The sequence below is a fragment of the Onthophagus taurus genome, chromosome 1 (assembly GCF_036711975.1).
Source record: "Onthophagus taurus isolate NC chromosome 1, IU_Otau_3.0, whole genome shotgun sequence".
Taxonomy (NCBI): domain Eukaryota; kingdom Metazoa; phylum Arthropoda; class Insecta; order Coleoptera; family Scarabaeidae; genus Onthophagus; species Onthophagus taurus.
In genome coordinates, this window is record NC_091966.1 from 13,456,611 (window position 1) to 13,478,822 (window position 22,212).

General features: G+C 32.9%; 5 protein-coding genes and 1 non-coding gene across 7 annotated transcripts; 2 read left to right on the forward strand and 4 right to left on the reverse strand.

The window, feature by feature from the left end:
• Positions 1-4: 4 nt before the first annotated feature.
• LOC111422493 (mitochondrial ribosomal protein S6) lies at positions 5-672 on the reverse strand. 2 transcript variants are annotated; one of them, XM_023055687.2, is made up of 3 exons: positions 562-672; positions 370-509; positions 5-313 (listed from the first exon to the last, which is right to left on the reverse strand). In XM_023055687.2, exons 1-3 carry the CDS (start codon positions 604-606, stop codon positions 55-57), a joined length of 444 nt encoding a protein of 147 aa, XP_022911455.1. In that variant the 5' UTR covers positions 607-672; the 3' UTR covers positions 5-54. The 2 variants fall into 2 exon arrangements, with proteins under 2 accessions (XP_022911455.1, XP_022911463.1); XM_023055695.2 differs by having other exon boundaries at positions 370-505; positions 562-662.
• A 205-nt stretch (positions 673-877) lies between these two features.
• On the forward strand, positions 878-2,729 carry LOC111422289 (vacuolar protein sorting 45). The gene has a single exon (XM_023055500.2). It carries the CDS (start codon positions 948-950, stop codon positions 2,649-2,651), a length of 1,704 nt encoding a protein of 567 aa, XP_022911268.1. The 5' UTR covers positions 878-947; the 3' UTR covers positions 2,652-2,729.
• A 4,546-nt stretch (positions 2,730-7,275) lies between these two features.
• On the reverse strand, positions 7,276-7,985 carry LOC111422300 (mitochondrial import inner membrane translocase subunit Tim29). The gene has a single exon (XM_023055510.2). It carries the CDS (start codon positions 7,900-7,902, stop codon positions 7,300-7,302), a length of 603 nt encoding a protein of 200 aa, XP_022911278.1. The 5' UTR covers positions 7,903-7,985; the 3' UTR covers positions 7,276-7,299.
• Positions 7,986-8,194: 209 nt separating this feature from the next.
• On the forward strand, positions 8,195-9,921 carry LOC111422391 (RIO kinase 1). Its single transcript, XM_023055597.2, has 2 exons — positions 8,195-9,411; positions 9,469-9,921. The coding sequence occupies exons 1-2, from the start codon at positions 8,257-8,259 to the stop codon at positions 9,859-9,861; spliced, it is 1,548 nt and encodes a 515-aa protein (XP_022911365.2). The 5' UTR covers positions 8,195-8,256; the 3' UTR covers positions 9,862-9,921.
• Positions 9,922-13,908: 3,987 nt separating this feature from the next.
• LOC111422265 (sirtuin 7) lies at positions 13,909-22,008 on the reverse strand. Its single transcript, XM_023055466.2, has 3 exons — positions 21,478-22,008; positions 21,102-21,415; positions 13,909-15,514 (listed from the first exon to the last, which is right to left on the reverse strand). Exons 1-3 carry the CDS (start codon positions 21,613-21,615, stop codon positions 14,053-14,055), a joined length of 1,914 nt encoding a protein of 637 aa, XP_022911234.1. The 5' UTR covers positions 21,616-22,008; the 3' UTR covers positions 13,909-14,052.
• On the reverse strand, positions 15,723-15,796 carry TRNAT-AGU (transfer RNA threonine (anticodon AGU)). The gene has a single exon. It is a non-coding gene; the product is annotated as a tRNA-Thr (tRNA).
• Positions 22,009-22,212: the final 204 nt, after the last annotated feature.

The following is a 22,212-nucleotide window of genomic DNA, read 5'->3' on the forward strand; positions in this document are numbered from 1 at the left end:
AAAAAAATTTTTTCAAACTTTTATTTCTACTAATAATTATTAAAATAAGAACATCTATTTTTGGAAAGGATAATAATCTAATCCAGAATTATATTTGAATTTAGGTTTATCTAATTTTCTGGCTTGTTGCACCAATTCCTGCACACTCTTTCTATAAAGAGGAGGTAACATTTCTTCGTGTAATGTACACTCAATAGATTCCTCTTTTTGCTTTTTGTATATACGCCTTCTAATTATATCTATGTCTCTACTGTATTGTTCATCAATATCTGCTAAATCTTTAGGTGGGGCGTTGAATTCGATCATAAAATAACTATAATAAACTCATTAAGTTATCATTAAGAATTAAACAAAACGATTTTTTTATACCTTGCTTGTTTATATACAACCCCATGCGCACTTTGCTTATGAGGCATATCCCTGGTGCCTAAATTTTCAATTTTTCTTATAACACCACCTTTTTCAAATATAGTATTAGCAGTCCGTTTTAATGATGTTGTTAACTCTTTCTGATAAAAACGTTGTTTAAAAAAATATGCGATTAGAAAATGTATAGGTTACCTTTGGCATAATTCGAAATAACAAACATAATTCATAAATAACCATTTTGGAAAAATCTTGTGGTAATTTTTAGGTTAATCTTTTGACGTTTAATTTAACGCCATCTACCATAAACTTTTAGAGTGAAAATATCAATATAGGAGTGGTTCGATTGAACGTTTCTTTACCACTGTTTTTATGCAATTTTTAAATTTGATACTTTAAAATTCTATTTTTTAATCGATTAATGTTACAAAAAATTTTATTTAAACAATTTTTCTCGTACATTCAAACTTAGTTTTTGAGTTTATAAAAGTTTGATTTTTATTTTAGTCAATCGAAATCGCTTATGTGTCATGGAAAAGTGGTTAAACATTAAACATAAATAATCATAAAAATCGTCCAAAATGAACGTGATTGCGGCCGTAAAGGCCTACGTGAATAAAATGACCGAAGAAAGTGAACCTGGAATGAAAATCTTGCTCATGGATAAAGAAACAACCAGCGTAATAAGTATGGTTTATGGTCAATCAGAAATTCAGCAAAAAGAAGTGTTTTTGCTTGAAAGATTGGATTCGAAGAGCCAAAATACAAATACAAGCGGATTTAGGTTCCTTAAATGTTTAGTCTTTGTCCGGCCAACCCAGCAAAATATTGAATTGCTGTGTCAGGAATTAAGAAATCCTAAGTATGGGGCGTATTATTTATATTTAAGCAATATAATTGCAAAGGCTGATGTAAAAATGTTAGCTGAAAGTGATGAGCAAGAATTAGTTAAAGAAGTGCAAGAATTGTATATGGATTATTTAGCAATTAACCCACATTTATTTTCGTTTGGTTTACCCATGTGTGTTGCACATTCTGGTTGGAATTATTCAGCATTACAGCGTACAATACAAGGTTTAATTGCAGTTTTGTTATCTTTAAAGAAATATCCTTGCATTAGATATCAAGCAAATTCAAAGTTTTGTAAAGAACTTAGCCATAAATTAGAAGAAGTTATAAATAAAGAATCAACCTTATTTTCTTTTAACCAGTCAAGTTTACCAGTTTTATTAATTATTGATAGAAGGGATGATCCAGTTACCCCACTGCTTAATCAATGGACTTATCAAGCAATGGTACACGAATTACTAACAATAAATAATAACAGAGTTAATTTATCAAACGTACCAGGTATTTCTAAAGAGTTAAGTGAAGTTGTTTTATCAGCAGAACAAGATTCATTTTATGCTGAAAATATATTTATGAATTTTGGAGAAATTGGTCAAAATATAAAAAGTTTAATGGATGTATTTCAAAGTAAAGCAAAAAGTCACAAGAAAATTGAAAGTATCGCCGATATGAAGAACTTTGTTGAATCATACCCACAATTTCGTAAATTTTCAGGAAATGTTGCTAAACATGTAACTGTCGTTGGGGAATTATCAGTTTTAGTATCCGATTGTAGCTTATTAGACGTTTCTGAATTAGAACAGGAAATATCGTCGCAAAATAACGATTCATCCGTTCATTTTCAAGCAATAAAAAAATTAATCACCAATAACATCAAACCGAATCACGTGCGAGGCGATAAAAATAAAATTCGAGAAATCGATGCAGCTAAATTAGTTATGTTATACGCTTTACGTTATCAAACACATTCCAATAATAACACTTCCACGCTCATTCATCTTTTAGAAAAGAACGGAGTCGCTCCTTATTACGTAAAAAGTGTGCGAAATATTTTAGAATACGCGGGAGTTCGCAATCGACAAAGCAATTTATTTAATGATGAAAGCGCTGTGAAAATAACAAAAAGATTTTTTAAAGGATTAAGTGGTGTTGATAACGTTTATACACAACATAAACCGCTATTACATGAAACGTTGGAGGAATTGATGAAAGGAAGATTGAAAGAAAACATGTTTCCGTATGTTAATGCGCATAATACAAATGGAAGGCCCCAGGATGTTATTGTTTTTATGGTTGGGGGAGTTACATATGAGGAATCATTGACGGTACATTCTTTCAATAAGAAATATCCTGGAACGCATATCATTTTGGGAGGGACTTTTGTACATAATTCACATAGCTTTTTAGAGGAAATTCATCATACAATTGGAAAATAAATTTTATAATGTATTTATTGTAATTAAGTTAAGAGTATTTATGTGATTAATTATATATATGCTTAAAAAGTTGTTTAATTTGGTTTAACCCTTAACAGGCGTTGTGACTTCCTTGGGACCACTCGACTAATATTTACTTTAACACCAATACAGTGTGTTAATTAATTATCGTACCCGACATCATCATTGCAAGTATGCAACCAATATCACAGTATTGGTATTGCAATACGCGATTTGCGTATTTGGTTGTATATTTGCAGTGATGACGTGAGGTGAGAAGTTAGTGTGTTACGAAAAATCTATTTCAATTAGTGTTAGATTTGATGATGCAAATTTTGAAAGTAAAGTTTTGCTGATGTATGAGTCTCTTGACTCGGATGTGGAATTATCTGATCAATTAGATGAAGAAAATTGTGTTGTAAGCGAACATAATACCGTTTCTGCTCAATCTACCGACGAAGAACCAAATAATATAGCAATTAGTGAACAAAGTGTTGCACAAAAGTGTTTCTACGGAAGAAACAGGTTCAAATGGTCAGCAACTGCAGCTGCTAGAAATGTAAGAACACCGGCCCACAATATTGTAAAAATACCAACCGTAAAATTCAAAGTAACAAAAGTCGAGAAAATTGCTGCTTGAAATTGTATATTTGATGATGAGATGTTATAGTCTCCGATTTTTCTGGTGGTTTTTATGACTTTATTGCAGTCATATAACGAACAAAGACGGGGTTGTAAACAGGTAGTTGACGAACCCCAAACTCCGGCGTGAGTTATTCAGGTCCGCATTAACGGAAATCACAAAAACATAATATTTAAAAACAATATTAATATAATTCGTGAGCAATGTAATAATATTTCATCCGAATTGTGGTCGCAGTGCATAAAACACGTGAAAGATGTCGAAGATTCGTATGTGTCGCCACATGAACAGCGTTTTATTATTAGTGTTGATGATTCTTCTGATGACGACAGCTTAGAATGCGCGGAAAGTGACAACTGTTATTATGACACTGACGAAGAATCTTGAATTAACGACAATCGCTGGTTAGAAATGTTAAATAATTCAAATTGAAATAAAATAAAAAAAGAAGTGCGTCCCTGGACTTAATTCGCTAGGAAAGCCTATCATAAATCACGATCAGGTACTTTTTTAGGGTGATAATTACTGCTGCTACTATTTCAGAGGGTCATAAAAAAAAACCAGAAAAATCGGAGACTATACAACAAGTTACTCACTGGCAGTGGCGGCGCTACGTACAGGTGAAGCAGGCAGCCGCCTGTAGCGGCTAAAATTAGGGGCGGTCGAAACCACGTTCTTCTCAGGCATAAAAAACTGATATTAATCACATCACGACTATCAGAAGTTATTCTTACACTAATTGAATTAAATTTGCCATTTTAGTAGGTTTATTGGCACAAATGACTAGAAAGAAAATTATAGAAATGGCAAAAAAGCCAATTTTTTTTCTATAATCATAGAAACAAGTCACTTCCATTAATAATTCGATTTGTTAACACCGAATCAAAGAATACGTATTTGGTGGAAGAACATTTTATGGATTTTATTGAAGTAACTGAACTACATTAGTTGATCTGGCATCTATATTTTTAGACACAATAAAAGTGCTAGGTTTAGACATTTACAACTGTAGAGGACAGGGCTACGACAGTAGAGAAAGGTAAGAATAACGGACTACAAAAACATATTTCAAATATAAATCCGAGAGAAATAGACAAGTATAGAAATGGTCACTTCTTTTGGAATAATACAAAGCTTGTATAATTTTTTTTCTGCATCCACTTATAAATAGTCTATTCTTGTCAAACATCTGACTAATTTAACATTAAAACCTGTATGTTTTACGAGATGGGGAAGTAGGATAAATGCGATCAGGCCCGTTACATTTTTGTCCCGTCACATTTTTGTATTGTAGAAGACACGTCTTTTCTGGGTTCTCATGGAAATAATACTAAAGTAGAAGCAGGCAATGTATTAGAGAAGTTAAATTATCAGGTCATATGCATTACAATAATTTGGTATCAATACAATGCAATGTACTTTTAGATGTTTACAGAGTAAATTGTAATCTTCTACTACAAAAAAAAACTAAGAAGTGACGAAGAGTATCAAAAATTGTTAGTTATAGTGTCTGAACTTCAAATTCTGCAAATTCAATAAACGTACAAGCAAACTTTACAGAAATCAGATTAAGACGACGAACGCATTTTCAATAATAAAACTTTTGACAACCCAATACAAGATCCGTCCGATATATGGCAGTAATCGCAATGTTACAACAGATAATTGGTACACTTTACCATCGCGTAAGAGGCAAATAGAAGGATCATCTTTATATGAATTCACAAAAGGTTCCACAATATTGTCGTATGTTCCTAAAAGAAGCAAAGCCGTGTTGTGACTTTCATCAATGCACCATTCAATTGAGACTGATTCTGCTAACCAAAAACCTGAGATAATATTTTTTTATAACAATACCAAAGGGGGTGTTGATTCCATGGACCAGAAGTGTAGTGTATATTCGTCAAGTAGCAGAATTCGTCGTTGGCCAATGGCAACTTTTTATCGCATCTTAGATATGAGTACAACAAATGCTTACATTTTACACCAATCATACCGGGACAGATCCATTATAACCAGAATGGAGTTCATGAAAGTTGTAGCTAAGATCCTAGTTGAACCGTACATGCGAGAACGGTTATATAATCGAAGACTACCTCGCGAACTCAGATTGCCAATACTGCTTATTTGTGTTTTTGTTGTAAAAGGCCAATATGCCTAGAATGAAGCAAAAAGATTTGTATAGATTGTGCTAAAAGAGAATTTTTTGAAGGACTTTGATACAGCTTTGGGATGGTATTTTAGGGGCGCATGGCCGTTCAAGAAGCCTAAGCGCTACCTTAGATCTTCTAATTTTCATATTATCGAATATTTGTCGATATTAATGCAGCTGAAAGCAAAAGTGTTACACAGCAATGTATTAAGGGTAAAATTTGCTACAAACTTTGTTCTAAAAGTTTTTCTGTATCATGATCGAAATACCGATTTTTTCCATTAACAACTTGTGAAGCTATGAATTCTGCTAATTGTCATATTATCGAATATTTCTCGATATTAATACAACTGAGAGCAAAAGTGTTACACAGTAATGTGTTAAGGATAAAATTTGCTACAACTTTTGTTCTAAAAGTTTTTCTGTATCATACTCGGAATACCGATTTTTTCCATTAGCAACTTGTGAAACTACGAATTCTCCTAATTTTCATATTTTCGAATATTACTCGATACTGATGCAGCTGAGAGCAAAAGTATTACAGAGCAATGTGTTAAGAGTAAAATTTGCTACAACCTTTGTTCTGAAAGTATTTCTGTATCACGTTCAGAATACCGATTTTTTCTATTAACAACTTGTAAAGCTATGAATTCTGCTAATTTTCATATTTTCTAATATTTTTCGACATTGATGCATCTGAGAGCAAAAGTGTTACACAGCAATGTGTTAAGGGTAAAATCTGCTACAACTTTTGTCTAAAAGTTTTTCTGTATCAAACTCGGAAAACCGATTTTTTCCATTAGCAACTTGTGAAACTACGAATTCTCCTAATTTTCATATTTTCGAATATTACTCGATACTGATGCAGCTGAGAGCAAAAGTGTTACGCAGCAACGTGTTAAGGGTAAAACTTGCTACAACTTTTGTTCTAAAAGCTTTTCTGTATCATTATTATTATTGCTGCCAGACTGAGGGGAGCGGCCTCTTTCGTCACCGCGACTTATTACATCTATTGTAACTTCAGCCCTCCAAAAGTTTAGGGCAAATGTAGGTCCTCGAAGAACCTTAGTATTGCTCCAAGGTCTTGTTCCTTTATGTTGGTAGGTGTCAAAAGAACTTTACCAAAAATTTTGTCTTAAGTGGCTTCTGGCAATACAATTACACAGTATATGTTCAGCCGTTTCTGACTCGTTGTTGCAAAGTCGACAAGTTTGATCCTCAGCTTGTCCAATGTGGAAGAGGTAGTATTTTGGGACCGCATGGCCAGTCAGGAAACCTGAGAGCGTCCTTAGATACCCTTTGCTGAGGCATAAAATCTCTTCGCTTGTCTGTGACCTGAAAGTTCTTTCCAGCGTACCTTTGAGGCCTCCCAACTGTTGATTATTTGTTTTAGTTGGCTTTTTTTGTAGTCCACAACTGGGTTGGGGTCCAATGAAGGACCTCTCTGTGACCTGGAACCCATCATAGAGTAACATTATTGCTCCTAGAGAGCTCTCTGAGGTTACTGGTACAATCTATGCACATGATGTAACTATGTTTCTCAATTTTACTAGCAATATACTTCACCATTATTTCATTGAATTATAAATATCTATTATTTATTATTTAGAACTATGTAGTTTAAAAAATAATACTTACTTATCCATAAAAGTACACCAAAAACTCTTTGTTACACAAAAGTTAACTGAAAAGCACAGAACACAGGTTTAGCACATTTAATAATATTTATTGGAATGTTAACCGAGATTCAATTTGAATACATTCCAATATAAACAAATACTATATACAATTTTTTTTAACTATAAAAAAAAATAAGATAAACACAATACTTACTTATATATAATAACAATTTATTAATAATTTATATCATAATCAATCATTTTGCTTCTTAAAATCCACCAAGTATTTAAAAACCCAATATCAATAACCCTACCATAAAATTTACCATATTCAATTTGTAAATAAGGACACTCAGCTTCAAAAATTTTACATGCATCACTAAATTGGTCCACCCACACTATTGAAAACAAGCCTAAATTTGTATATCGTAAAACCTTAATATTATAACAATGTTCTATAAATTTTAAATGATCTGCCGACACTTGTTTCTGCAAACTTGTATGTACCAATATCAAATCATTACATGCTTTTAAATAATCGTTTCGAAAATGTGTAGCGTCCGGATTCATTTTTGCACAGAAAGTAGCAAGTCCAATTCCAGTAAATATACCAAAGGCTTTCATCGGTTTTTGTCGCAAATCAGTCGTCACGTCCACCGCTACATCTTTGTAATCTTTATACACATTTTTCCAATAGGCTATCCATTTTTCTAGTATGGTTCCTTTAACCTTTGCGTCTATTTTAGCCGCTACATTATTAGCCGTTTTTTGTGCAGCTTCTTTATGATCTTTAACTGTTCTTAGAAACGCTAACGTACGAGTTCTTAACCCGAACATTTTATTTATTTGTTAAAATCTTTAAATAATTGATGGTTTTAATTGAAATGAAAATGTTAGGTTAGAAACACATGAATTTGACAGGTGACAGATTTTTTTTTTAATCGTACCCAAAAGGAATGTCCGAACTCAAACAAAATTTCAATACGAAATTTAAATTATAAAAATCTTTTAAAAAATAGGATTTTTATTAAATTTTAAAATCCTCAAGTTATTTAATTTCATTTATATGTTTTATTTACAAACTTAATCATTATTTAGTACAAAATAAGACATTTCTTTTATTACTTATTACTGTCAATGTCAAAATAACATAACCTAATTTTTTCACGTGTCAGTTTATTTAAAATCATAATGAATACTGTACAAGAATTGGACGAATACGAACTTTATTGTGATGTGGAGGATGATTGTAAAGAAGAAGTTATCGAAGATATTAACGAATTAAACATAGGATACAGTTCAGACTCTGAAGATGATACAAATGAAGAAGATTACTCATTAAGTATCAAAAATCGCGACAAGAAAGCACAAAAAACTCAAGAAGAAACATCAAATATAAAGTATCAACCAACTGACAAACTTTTCCATAAATACATGAACAAACTTAATTTTGATTCTTACAACATTTCAAATCGAGTAAACAATCAGATAAATGAGTCTCAAAAAAAGATTGATGACGAGCGAATTCGTCGTAAAGATAAACAGGATCGTGCTACTTCTGAGCAGGTTATGGATCCTCGTGTACGAATGATTTTATTTAAATTATTAAACACTAATTTAATATCAGAAGTACATGGGTGTATTTCAACCGGAAAAGAAGCTAATGTTTATTATGCTACGGGTCCTAATGAAGGCCAATATGCCATAAAAATTTATAAAACATCAATATTAACATTTAAGAAACGTGATAAATATGTTTCTGGTGAATTTAGATGGAGACATGGTTATTGTAAACAAAATCCAAGAAAAATGGTTGGGACTTGGGCTGAAAAAGAAATGAGAAACTTACAAAGATTGTATTCTAAAGGAATCATTGTTCCACAACCAATTCTTTTAAGATCTAATGTATTAGTAATGACATTTATTGGTGAAGATGGCTGGCCAGCTCAAAAATTAAAAGATGCTCCTTTAAATCAATCAAAAGCTAGAGAAATATATCGTGACATTATTGTCATGATGTGGAAAATGTTTAATTTATGCAAATTGGTTCACGGGGATTTATCAGAATTTAACATTTTGTACACAAAAAAGAAAGAATTGTGTATTATTGATGTTTCACAATCAGTTGAGCATGATCATCCAAGAGCTTTAGATTTTTTAAAAATTGATTGTAAAAACATTAATGATTATTTTAAAAAGTTTGATGTAGCTACTTTGAGTTTGATTAAATTATTTGAGTTTGTTACTGATGGTAGTATGAATGAGGAAGAAATGGAGAAAAAACTAGATGAATTAGCAGAAGAATCAGCAGAAAAAGCTATTTCTGGTACATCAGCAAAAGATCAGGTAATTAATTAACCCAAACAAGAAAATTCAAAAATTATTTTAATTTTGTTTCTTTAGATTGAAGAAGAAGTGTTTAGGAACGCATTTATTCCTCAACAACTCAATGATGTAATTCATTATGAAAGGGACCATAAAAATTCAAACAATCAAGTTGAAAATCTTATATATAAGACCATAATTGGTACCAAATTAGACTCAGAAAAGGAAAGTCAAAAAGATGATAGTGATCTGGATGAAAATAGCGAAGATTCTGCGCAAGGTGAAGATGAAGAAGGTGATGATGATGGAAAAAGTAAATTTGTGAACTCTGCTCGACCTAAAGATGAAAGTTTGGAAGAGAAAAAAGCAAGAAAAAAGCAAGTGAGAGAAGAAAAAGCTGAGAAACGAAAAGAAAAAATGAAAAAGCATGTAAAGAAACGACAAATTAAGTTAAGACATAGTAATAAATAATAATATTAAGTGTTAATTAATTTAAGCCATATCTTATTAATAAAATTTTGACTAAATTGAGAGTTTTTTAGTGACTACTACTTTTTACATGAATTACATTTGTATTTGATATAATTGTATCTATGATTTCATATTTGTTACAGCACTTTCATTTGCCCTTTTAGACACTTCTTGCTTCCAATGAACCTTGATTCCTTTCTGATTAGCTTACTGTTGGCTTTTTTAGTAGATTAACTTCTTTTCCTTAACTAAAGCAATTTCAAACAACCTATCCAGAAATTGTAATCCCTCGTAGGAAGGCGAATTTTATTTGATAGACTAACCCTGGTGTCACCCAAGTGTAACAATATGTTTTCGCCTTTGCTAAGTTCTACCTGCAAAGATCTCGAAGGTTCTTGTGAAGCGTAGTAGTACTAAGTAGGGCAGGTACAAGAAGCCTCAGGAAATTCCACCCAGAGCAATTAGAATTCCCGGAATAACCACTGAGATGCAGATAACGTGAAAGTTGACTACTTTGCCGGCTCTTCACGAATAAATCATGATCGACGAATCCGACGACAGTTTTCAGACCGCCCTGGATACCGCTAACAACTACAGAGACACAAAAAGTAGAAGAAACCTACGACGAAATTGCCCAGAACATGCGGAACTTCGCACCAGTGTAGGACAAGTCAGGACATAAATCGACTGGAAGTAATTGTACGTTAGAATTATCTTCTCTGCATTTTGTTACTAATAAAAGTAAATTAAAATGGATAACGGCCTATTAATAACGTTAGTGCACCAACAAAGACGATCATTTCTTTCCACATATTTTCATCTGGAGTTGGCATAACTATCGGCTGTAGTTTTTCCCAAATTGCTTGACATGACGAGTAAACTATTTCATGCACTGTTGTCTCGCCCAACCGATAACTAATGTAGTGACTTGAAGGAGTTACCAGTAGCTAGAAACCTAAAACAAAAATATTTCAGGTAATGTCTGCCGAGAACGTTGGGTTAGATAACGGGATAACCATAAGAAAACACTTAAATTATGCCAAACAAAAAAAAAACGGCACGGCTGCAACAAATATTTATAAGGAGCTCACATTTTTACTTCCATATTTATTTAAAGATGAAGAGCGCATTACGAATATCTTAGCTGTAACAAGTCCTGCCAATTCAGAAGGCACAATAAGTGATGCTGATGAACGATCACAAGTGTCATTCACTGAAGCCCGCAGCCCTGATAACCATAATGACTCTGAAATAAATAATACAACTCCAGTGACTACGTCAACTCGAAGTTCCAGAAAACGTGCCTCGTTTACACAGTCTACTTCGCATACTTCGTCCTTCTGTATCTCAAGATTATTTAATTAAAAAGACTGTTTCAGAAGATCCAATTACAATCTTTTTTCTATCAATGGCTAAAACTGTTAAAACATTTCATTGGCGGATCAAATAGAAATAAAACGAAACCTAATTCAAAACGTAACTAAAGTAGAAATGAAAATCGTGTCAGCTAATGAAACATCCACAGTACGTTAGTTTTATGATGAAGATAGTGCACAACAGAATACATATCACAAACTTTAATTCTAAACGGCCGAGTATATAACTTGGAAACACTTTTGAGTTTATGATTTAGTAAAGAAATAGATTTACATTAGCATAAGTATTTGATATTGGATATTTCAGTGTAAACTAGTATTATTACCTATGTATTATTGTTAAGATGCCTACTATGCAATTGCAAACACCTCTTCTTCAAAACTACTTATTTTATAAACATAAAAAGATAGACGTTAGGGACGTAACGAAAAAACGTTGATCTCTCTAAGGAAGAATCTGGGAAAGAAACTTTCTACGTCCGGGGAAGCACGTGAAGAAAAATATTGCAGACGGTGCCAGATTCAGCGGTACATCAAATGCGCAAAAGCACATTAGTTTTTCATTTGAAATCCTCTGGTGGCTTGCACCGAGCAGCTACTAGCCCTGTAAAGGAGCCTTACATGTCATCAGTCATCAGAAGATACTGGCTAGTGTGAAGTTTAAAATCAAAGCCCCAACAACTACTTAGTCTACCCCTAACCTGAGCCCCACTGGGAAATCCAAAGCGTTGTTGCCAAGATCAATAGATAACACCGGTTTCCAGAACAAAGGTATCAAAATTACCTTAAAGAAACTCAAGGAAGTCTTACCAATGACATTACCTGAGCTGGTTTAATACAATACAGCTAAAAACGCCGAAATGTTACTTATATCTTATTACTGTTCGGTAATGCTGAAACCCAACACCTGGATATAATTATCAATATCAAGATCCACTTGTAGCTGGCTGACTGTATAGGCGTTCCAAGTTCAGATTATAACGGACATATTATCTGATCAATCGGAGAAGTGGAAGAGCGATCATCAACAAGACCTCTATCGATCACCACGTAAACCATAGGGTTTACCTGGGACAGCCCAGGCCTACAATATTTGGGCGTTAATACAGGGTGTCAGATAAAAAACGCCTCAACCTGTAACTCTGTCATTTACATTCCGATTTTCATGAGCGAGGTATCAAATAAAATGGTTTGATGAATACTATGATTCATGCTACAAATAAATTTTTTCCAACGCCAAATTTTTCTTCAATTTCAAGCGATATTAACTTTTGTTATGCTTTTGTTATATGCAGAAAAACAATCTCTAACTAATGACATGAAGAAAAATATATGAAGCAATTTGAAAAACAAAGGCTAATAAACGCTTAAAATTGAAGCTGGCATTGGAAAAAATTTATTTGTAGCATGAATCATAGTAGTCATCAAACCATTTCATTTGATACCTCGTTCATGAAAATCGGAATGTAAATGACAGAGTTACAGCTTGGGGCGTTTTTTATCTGACACCCTGTATATCCTTGTCCGCAACGTATTGGAACAATACCTGGACGACGATCTAACCGCTTTTTGGCCCGAGACAAAACACTTCTACGATTCAATATCTGCGTGACGAAGGATTTAACGATGTCTTATCAATCGTATTAGCATCAGATTGCAATCTAGTTCTGTTACAACTAGGCATAGAAACTCCATTGGGGACGCGCAACTCGTCTGGAAGAAACTGCAGTCTTTCAGACTATACTCTTAGACAATAGCTAGCTATAGAGAAAGCCACGACTATCACTCTATACAGTAATATATGATGTGTTCATAAACCAGACTGAAAGTTGTATTCAAAACTAAAAGTGTACCTACACGAACTGATAGCATTCCTCATTGTTTGGTGCCACCTTGCTGGGGTGATAAATGTGCCAGTCCAAAAAATGCTTCACAGAACAGCAGGAGTGGATTTAATCTGTCATTTTTGATCCAAAACTGCATTATCGCTGTCTAAGACCTGTTACTACCATCTTCTGTTTCACCTAACTAAGGGGAAGATATAATAAAGACAAGACTCTAATCTGATATTTGAATAAAATTAGTTATATTCAAAAGTATGACATTTGATAACTTGTAACTCTGAGATAACTCTCAGGAGCTACTGGTGCCTTACCATATACAAAATATAATGTTTAATAATGAAGTGATCAAAAAATCATACATATTGTTGTATTATATACATCACAGAAACTGTGAAAACAAGGTTTATTTCGTGAATTAAATTGTTTAAATTTATATCCAGGCAAAAATCATCACGTGTAACAATGAAATCAATATAAAACAACTGTTATAATTGAATGTTGGGATGTTAACAAAAAAATGCACCGCTGTATTCAACATACAACATAAAATTGTGCACCTATAAGAGAACACACTGTATTTTTTACTATCAAGAGTATATGTAACAATTCGATTTTATTATAACATAAGCTGTAATACTGGTTTTGGTTAGTTATGATAAATTTATTTATGATAACATCCTATCTAAATCATTTTCATGTCAATTTATTGATAACCGTCATGTGGTTCAAATTAATGGGAAAGCTAAAATCTTTTCTTTACAACACTTAACATAAGTGCTATACTTGGTAGATACTAATAAATATAAAAATTAATAAATAAAACGTAATTATTTCTAACATAGGATTTTATTTAAAAAAAAATCACATCACATCAGTTCATAAATTAGCAAAAACATGGACAGAAATGGTGTAAAAAAAGTAGTAAAAATAATTAAAAAATACCAACAGGACATTAATACTGATAAAAAATATTATCTCTTTTTTAGTCGTCGGTTTTTTTTGTAGCCTTTTCCAAACCATCCTGCTTGAACTTTCTTCTCCGTCTTACTACCATTAGGATCCTCCAATTTCTGAATCTTATCGGATATAACGTCATCGCAGTTTTCAACGTCTTCCTCTTCCGTCGAATAATCACAACATACACAAACGTTTGGTTTTTTGCTACCATCGATTTTACTATCGCGAAAATTTACATTAAGGAACTCGGGATTTGATTTCGTATAAAACAAACAACTAAACGATTCGTAATTCTTATGACAAAACTTACATTCGGGCGTCGCGATAGTTTTTACCTGATTTACATTCGGATAAAACGACGGATTTATAATACTGTGTATACCCGAATACAAAAAGTTCGTATACAAAGGATAATATAATAAATCTGGACACTCTAAAATACGTCTTTGCATTAATAAATTTGATAATTGATAATATCTAACCAAAGTATCATTTATGGTGTTCGTAAACGTTCTATTTGTATCTAATATACTATCAATAGTAAACGATGATTTTGGAGGTAGTACATTAGTGTTGTTCTCTATTTTTATTGGATTTGGAAGACTGACCTGATTTCTGGAGGTTGATATAATAGGAGTTTGAATGGTTGTATTGCTCGTATTATTATCACAGTTGGTAAAACTGTAAGTAGCCGTGGCGTTGAGATCGTATTTGATCGTCTCCTTCACTATTTTTTGTTCACTGGCGGTTTCCGTTTTAATTTCTTCTTTGATTAAAACTTCCTCTTTTACTGATAATCTTTTTAAAACGCTCTGCGTTAGAGTATGTTCTTCACCTTCAAATAACGAAGTACAATGATGAAAAATCGGATCTTTATCTCTATCATACTTAGGTACGTCCAATCCCAACAGTTCCATAACTCTTTTCATAACCAAATCGCATTTACCATGTATTTTCACGTTTGCACACTCGTCTTTTGGTGTCCATTGTAAATTAACTATATACAAATTCGGTCGTTTCTTTGCCGGTTTATCCATTTGCCATAACCAAGGATACTTTTTTAAAACTTTCAAACTAGAACCAAGGCAAACAATCGTTGTCGCTTTATCCGCGTTTTTACACGCACCAGACCAATTTACCGGATATTGTAAATTGCCTCTTTCACCAAAATGAACGATCGTATCTAATAAAGGTGAATTACAAGAGTAACATTTTCTCATTGTTTTGTGGGCGAAACGAGCTGTATTTTCAGTAACGTCAAATAAACGGAGATATTCACGGACTGGTTTGCAATTCTTGCATACTTCAATGTACATGTTTCCGTGAACTTCGGAAAGGGCGGTTTTTGGTAATCCCGATCTTAAATGAAGACCGTCACAGTTTTGGGATACTACGTATTTTAATATCTTTTTACGATAAAGTTGGGAAAGGGCCATGTGAGTGTATGTTGGTTCTGCTAGGCTTAAATCATAATTTCTGCAAAAAAAATTGTAATACAAATCAATCATCATTAAGATATACCGTTTGTATACATAATATACATAAAGATAATTAAGAAAAATATATGTTTGGTAATAGTATTTAAATAAATAATTAAAATTGCAATAATAAGAACCGTAATATTGTGTTAAATAAATATTTGAAAGATGTGTAAATGAGTTTATTTAGAAGGAAAAAAAAAATCAGGCACCGGCGAGATTCGAACTCACGATCTCCTGTTTACTAGACAGGCGCTTTAACCAACTAAGCCACGGCGCCTCACATCGAAGGATTCGTAAAATCCATTGATGTTTTACAGGCCAAAGAAAAAGCACTTGTTAGAATTATCGAACAAGATATCATAAATAATAAATCATGTAATATTACAGTTTTATTTTTTTTTCTGAGTAACGTATAGTATATCCAGACGAAACAAATGTCCATAAATAAATATTGGGTTCCCAATATTAACCACTCTGTAAAAAAAAGTAAATGGTAGGTTGAGGTTCAACAGACAACAGAGATGGGTCCCACAATAAATAATGTCAAAATCTAACAATAGGCTAATACAACTTTGAGGAAGTGGAGGACTTTGTATGTTTGGGATCACTCAAACAATAAAAATAACATGGGGGGAAGTACAAAGGAAGCTTTTAGGAAATAGATGTTACTATGAGTTACAGCCATGTCAAACTCAAAGTGGTGGGCTAAAAGCTGCTGAATATCTTAACGAAAAAAAGTAATATTATAGGACAAGTATATTTATTAAATTTTTGAGTAAAAAGGACATTACAGAAAAGTACAAACATTTACTTCTTTTCAAATTTACTCATTTTTTGGTATTTAACAGGCAAGTACTTATAAAATTCGAATGTATCAACACTATTTATTTATTTTACACTGAATCTTAATCACTTCCGTTTGCAAGTGATGGGGAACTTTATCAATATCGATAGTGAAAAGCCCAGTAAATAAAGAAAAAATTCTGAAAACGCTTTTCAAATTCTGCCAGAAGGCTTGCCATTTTCTTTGTATACATTTGAAATCGGGACACTTGTACTTTCCTGATACGCTTTACAAGTCAGAAAATGTGACAGATTATCCACTGCTAACTGTTTTTCCCACAGCAACATCTTACACTTGAAAGCTTTCACCACATGATTATGCATATCTTTTATAACTTGACGTGGTCCTTGCAATTTCGTGTATAATTCCGACAAGTGTTGTGTGATAAGAAAAGTACGTCGGTTAATAAGCTGACATCTTGCCCTTTCACTTCAATGAAAGAGCGTATTTCTGCTTTAAGTTTCCAAAACCGATCGAGAACCATAGAACACGAAAGCCATCGCTTACTAAATCACGTAAAAACACAGAAAACTGTCGCTGATTCAAGCCACGTAAACTTACGAAGTGTATCATTTTTTTCACTGATTTTAAAACGCTTTCCAACTTGATCACTTTTGAGCATAAAACTTCTTAGTGGATTATACAATGAACACGATGAAAATCTGGTTTGTCATTGCCCATTTTTCTGATTTTTGTTAATGATTTTTATGTACTCCAGTCATGGACGGAGCTCCGTCTGTTGCAACGGAACACAGTTTTGACAAACCTAAATTGTACTTTTGTAGAAGTCCATAATCAACATTGAAAATATTCTTCCCAATTGTTGTATCATGCAATGGTACTAATTCCAGTAATTCTTCATAAACGTTGATATTCATCAACAGCACAAAGAAAAATAGAGAGGCACAGGCAATAGAAAATGCAATGAAAGAATCTGATTTTGTTTTTACTGGTCACTTATATAGGCAGCCAACTCAGTAAGTCAGTATTTCGGCACAAGGATATATTTTGAAAAGCCTTCATGCTACCGGGACTTACATTTTCTGCGGCCTTTACAAGGCATTCTTTTATAATTTCACCTTCAACAAATGGTTTTGAGTGTTTTGCGATCAACTTCGATAGTATGTAGTTCGCTTGAACAGCAATTTCGTTCTCTTGCTTTGGACGTGTAAACATAAGCTGTTGATTAACCATGATTTTAACTCATTTAACTCCTCGTTTCTAATCATGCCTGCATAGTGGCTAAACTTAGTTTTATGACAATCATATTGACGTTTCATATTATAATGATTTTTTGACACCGACTGTAGTGTTACAAATCAAGCAAATAATTTTGTCTTTTACTTCACAGCAAAAAAACTCTATTCCCCACATTTCTAGAAACATACGATGCTCATCCACGAGTTTCCTCTTACTTCCACTTGATTTTGAAATAGACATGTTGAAAACTTTATCTGAAATAAATAACAATAAGTATTGTTACGTGTACGTACGTACAGAGATGGACCGATGGAGGGGAAAGAGACGCCAGAAGAATTGAGATTGAACTGGATGGCCTTGAACCGGGATAGTTGGGGGAGAACTCTAGAGAAGGCCAAGACCCAGAACGGGTTGAAGATTCAATGACGATGATGACAAAAATCCATCTCTTAAAAATTTGTTGGACCATGCCAAAATGTTGCTGTTCGGTAATGCTAAAACCCAACAACTGGAGACAATCATCAAGATCCATCTGTAGCTGTCCGACCGTATAGGCGTTCGAAATTCAGATTATAACGGACAGATCCGTATATCCCACCAGACCATATCCCAGGCCTACAACATTCAGGCGTTAATAGAGCGAATACAATCGAACCATTGACACTCATCGTTGTCCGCAACGTATTGGAACAACACCTGGACGACGATATAACCGTTTTTTGGCCCGAGACGAACATTTATCTTGGACGGAGCTATGAACTGGTGAACATCTCAATAGACACTTCTGATTAACCCATTCTACCCACAAAACACTTCTACGGTTCAATATCTCCGTGACGAAGGATATAACGATGTCCTATCAATCGCCTTAGCATAAACTGCAATCTAGTTCTATTGCAACTAGGCATAGAAACTCCATTGGGGACGCGAAACTCTCCTGGAACATCGTCTCTTTGCCCACCTTCCCTGAGCGTCATGTCGACACGAGGGTATAGGGCAATATAGTGTGAAAACTCACAAATAACATAACATCCTTAGCTGTTATTACAGATTTATTCAGCTGCTGCTAAGTCCGAGATTGCGAACACCATCAAACTGCAGTATTTCAGACATTACTCTTAGACAATGGCAAAGCTTTGATTGCACTAATATATCATTGACTGATATTAACCATTTACGCCATCTATACAAAATCATCGTGGAACCAGTGAAACCAAAACAAAATTTGAAGGAATGCTGCACATCTCCTATCCAAAGGAATCTAAAGGGCCTGTTAGAGTTTGTCTGAAGTTTTTCACCAAAGCATTAGGTATAAGTAAAGATCTAACTTTTTATGTAGAAAGTTGAACAAACAAGACGTTCTTAAAGATCGTAGAGGTGGCAAACTGAATTTCTCAAAGATAATGTCAATATGATATAATCATTACAGAAACGGAAGATTATACAAAAACAACTCATTACATTGTATCAAGTAAAGACACATATAAAATTACCCACTTGAACATGACTCAAATCAAAATCAGGACGTGTCCATGTTTCAGTTGCAGCAAGAGCACAGATATTCTCACCCACAATGAAATCCTTTACATATGCAAAATGATGAACTAGTCAACATAAAGAATTGCAGTTATTTTATGGAACAGTGGCATTCAAACTTATATCTTTGATTTTGTTAATTAGATGATACTGCACTTGAAACAAATTTTATTGCAGAAAATCCACGTTTACAAAAAAATAAGCAAATGAAATTAGGAATGTCAATACTTTTTTGGTAAACTGGATACTGACTATTTAGCTTTAACCATAATTCACTTAACTCTACTTGGGTAATCTGACTTCAAGTCTCCATCACAAGACAATTGCATTAAAGATTAATTTTCATTGATAGATGAATTGTTTAGATATTTATTATAAACAAATTGGTTTCTTGTCAAGAAAACTGAAAATAATCTTCTTTAAAATAACTACAAAAGAATCAACAAGAATTTGATAATGGTGTTTCATATTGTTAATAAAATTATCTTCTATGTTCATGTTGTGCTTAGTCAGAAAATATCTAAATTATGAAAAGTTTCCTTTCAAAATGGCATTTATCAATACCAATTGATTGATTTTCCTTGCAAACTTAAATTGAAGATATTAAGGAGAATAAATATAGCCATAACATTGTTCAATCGATTACGCAATTCAAAATTAGTTGTCATCAGAAACATTTGCATCTGAAAATTGAATTCAAACAATCTACTTCACATTTTCAAACGTGAATCATCTCTGCATAAAGTAACAATTGAATGTGGTCCCTACTATCTAGAACTGGTTAAGGCCAGGCAACATAAGTTATCTGCAATACCTACTACCTGGATATGAAAATAAATGAAATAAACGATACATAAAAATAGAATATTCTGTAACTACTTTGAGTTTACTGAAGACACCTCCATATTTTCTGGTTATAGCTCCAGCGCCATCAGTACCAAATATAATACATTTCTTTCAATCTAAGCCATTTTCCTCATAAAAGTTATTCAAATTCTTAAATCTGTAGTAGCATGCATTGATAATTGCAACAAATAGTGCTCTCTATTTCTTTTTCTCTCTATTCTGTACTCAACTGTATCATTTGACAGGGATACAACATCCAATTGTTTAACAGCATCAAAATTCAATTCATAATATCTTCTGCTGCAGATAATAACTTTTCACTTATTGTATGGGTATGAATTTTTCAACACTGTGTTCTTTTTAGCTGACCAAACATCCTTTTTAACCTTCACTGCTATTTAAGTTAATCCTGTATATGGAGACATTTTTAAACCTTTCTATGGTAAGATTGATTTCAGTAACAATAGTTTCATACACAGATGTGTTAGCATTTCAAAGCAGATTGCACATGAGGATGTGGTTCACTGTTGATCTCCATAATGGTGAATCTAATACCGCCATAGTTAGTATCACATCATCTAACAACTTTTCATACCTTACTTAGAAGCACTAACTAACCATCCTGACACTGAAATAGATTTTACTAGTTCTTTTCTGTACAATTATTTTTCTGATGTTCTTGTAAATCACTTAATCCAATGCAACAGACAAAATTGTCTTGATACACTGGTGAACATGGTTTTATCTTGTTACTTATTTAATGTTTTTTAACATGAATGTTTTTGTAAATATAGATTCAATTTTCTATGTTTTATGTAATTAGTACATTATACATTATACTTAGTTGAAGACAGAAAAACTAACGTTTTCAAAATCAGTAACAAATATTTTTTTTATAAATTTATATCAATAAATCTTACTTCCATGCGCACACTTAGGAGGCCAGGGCTCGATTTGAGCTGTAACGCCAAGGAGGAAGAAGAAATCTTAGTTCCAACAAAGTTTACATTGATATCCTCTTATAATGAACCCCCATGGATCACACTAAAGAGTTCATTATAACAGAAGTTCACTAAAATCAGTATATTGTTGTAACATTAAAAAAATTTTAATATTTTTTTGTAATTTTTAATTAATTTAGTTTTATTGTACATACCCAATATCTTTCCCTTGTTGCATTCTAGTCCATATTCCATTGCTTCCTCTATAATCAGGAATTTTTGCTGCTGTACTAATTCCAGCTCCGGTATATACAACAAGATGTTGGGACTGTGCAATGGCTTGGGCAAGGACTTGGCATTTTACCTCTAAATCTGTAGGAGTATCTTCAATCTCCTCCAATCGTCTTTTAGCAGCATCACGTCGTTTCCATCTTGATTTTACTTCCTCAACTGCATCTGAATGTTCTTTCAACGTTTCCAAGTCATCCACCGTTCGTTCATCTTCAACTTTTTGTAATATAAGAGATACCTATAAAAATAATAATAATAATAAAGACTTTATAGGTTATGTCAATTTTTATTATTGTTTACCTTTTTAATGGAGGCATTTCTTTCATCTTTGGCACAAATTTTCTTATCAAGTTTCTGTTTGCGTAATATCCTACCGCATCCAAAGAAATTCTGTTCGATTTCCGACTCATTCTGACCATCAACATCATTTTCCATCATATTGGTGTTCACAATAAACAGGCATTCTTTTCTTTAGAATAAAGGAGGTTATTCATAAGCAATAAACACAAACAATAACAAATTTATCATAACGATAATTCGTAATGAGTTGGTTTTTCTTTATTTTTTACGATTATATTTAAGAAATGCGGCCCGAGCAGAACTACACTAGGTCAACACCAAATAAAGAACAGTACTTTTTTTAATAGATTAATCGATCCATAAAGTTTAATTCGGAATTAACGGGCTAACTCTAGAACTGAATGATCTTAAAATAGTTGCTGGTGCGTTCACTCCAATTTACAAGGTGCATATTATTTAGAAATCTTATTATAATTAGGAATAAATGTGACAAAAATAACCTGCACTCTACCGTGTCAATACTTAAACGTCAGTTTATTGACATTTCAACCGTGATTTAAATAATAATAAACCTTCCGCAATCTCCCCAAGGACATTTCCCGTTTTTAAATAATTTTCTTCAAAAAGTAAAAAAGGATTATCTATATGTTGTAAATAATAAAAGAAAAAGTTGTCAAGTTGAGATATAAACAATAAAATAACATTTTTTAATTATACGAATTATAATTTTATTAA

Bases quoted from the DNA above. Each gene is read 5' to 3' on its own strand.
- LOC111422265 (XM_023055466.2), bottom strand. From the start codon at position 21,615: ATGATGGAAAATGATGTTGATGGTCAGAATGAGTCGGAAATCGAACAG. The intron at 21,416-21,477 runs GTAAACAATAAT...TTATTTTTATAG, and splicing joins GAAATGCCTCCATTAAAAAG to GTATCTCTTATATTACAAAA. The intron at 15,515-21,101 runs GTATGTACAATA...TTTTTTTTGCAG, and splicing joins CAACAAGGGAAAGATATTGG to AAATTATGATTTAAGCCTAG.
- LOC111422300 (XM_023055510.2), bottom strand. From the start codon at position 7,902: ATGTTCGGGTTAAGAACTCGTACGTTAGCGTTTCTAAGAACAGTTAAA.
- LOC111422493 (XM_023055687.2), bottom strand. From the start codon at position 606: ATGGTTATTTATGAATTATGTTTGTTATTTCGAATTATGCCAAAG. The intron at 510-561 runs GTAACCTATACA...CGTTTTTATCAG, and splicing joins TATTTCGAATTATGCCAAAG to AAAGAGTTAACAACATCATT. The intron at 314-369 runs GTATAAAAAAAT...AGTTTATTATAG, and splicing joins GTTGTATATAAACAAGCAAG to TTATTTTATGATCGAATTCA.
- LOC111422391 (XM_023055597.2), top strand. From the start codon at position 8,257: ATGAATACTGTACAAGAATTGGACGAATACGAACTTTATTGTGATGTG. The intron at 9,412-9,468 runs GTAATTAATTAA...TTGTTTCTTTAG, and splicing joins GTACATCAGCAAAAGATCAG to ATTGAAGAAGAAGTGTTTAG.
- LOC111422289 (XM_023055500.2), top strand. From the start codon at position 948: ATGAACGTGATTGCGGCCGTAAAGGCCTACGTGAATAAAATGACCGAA.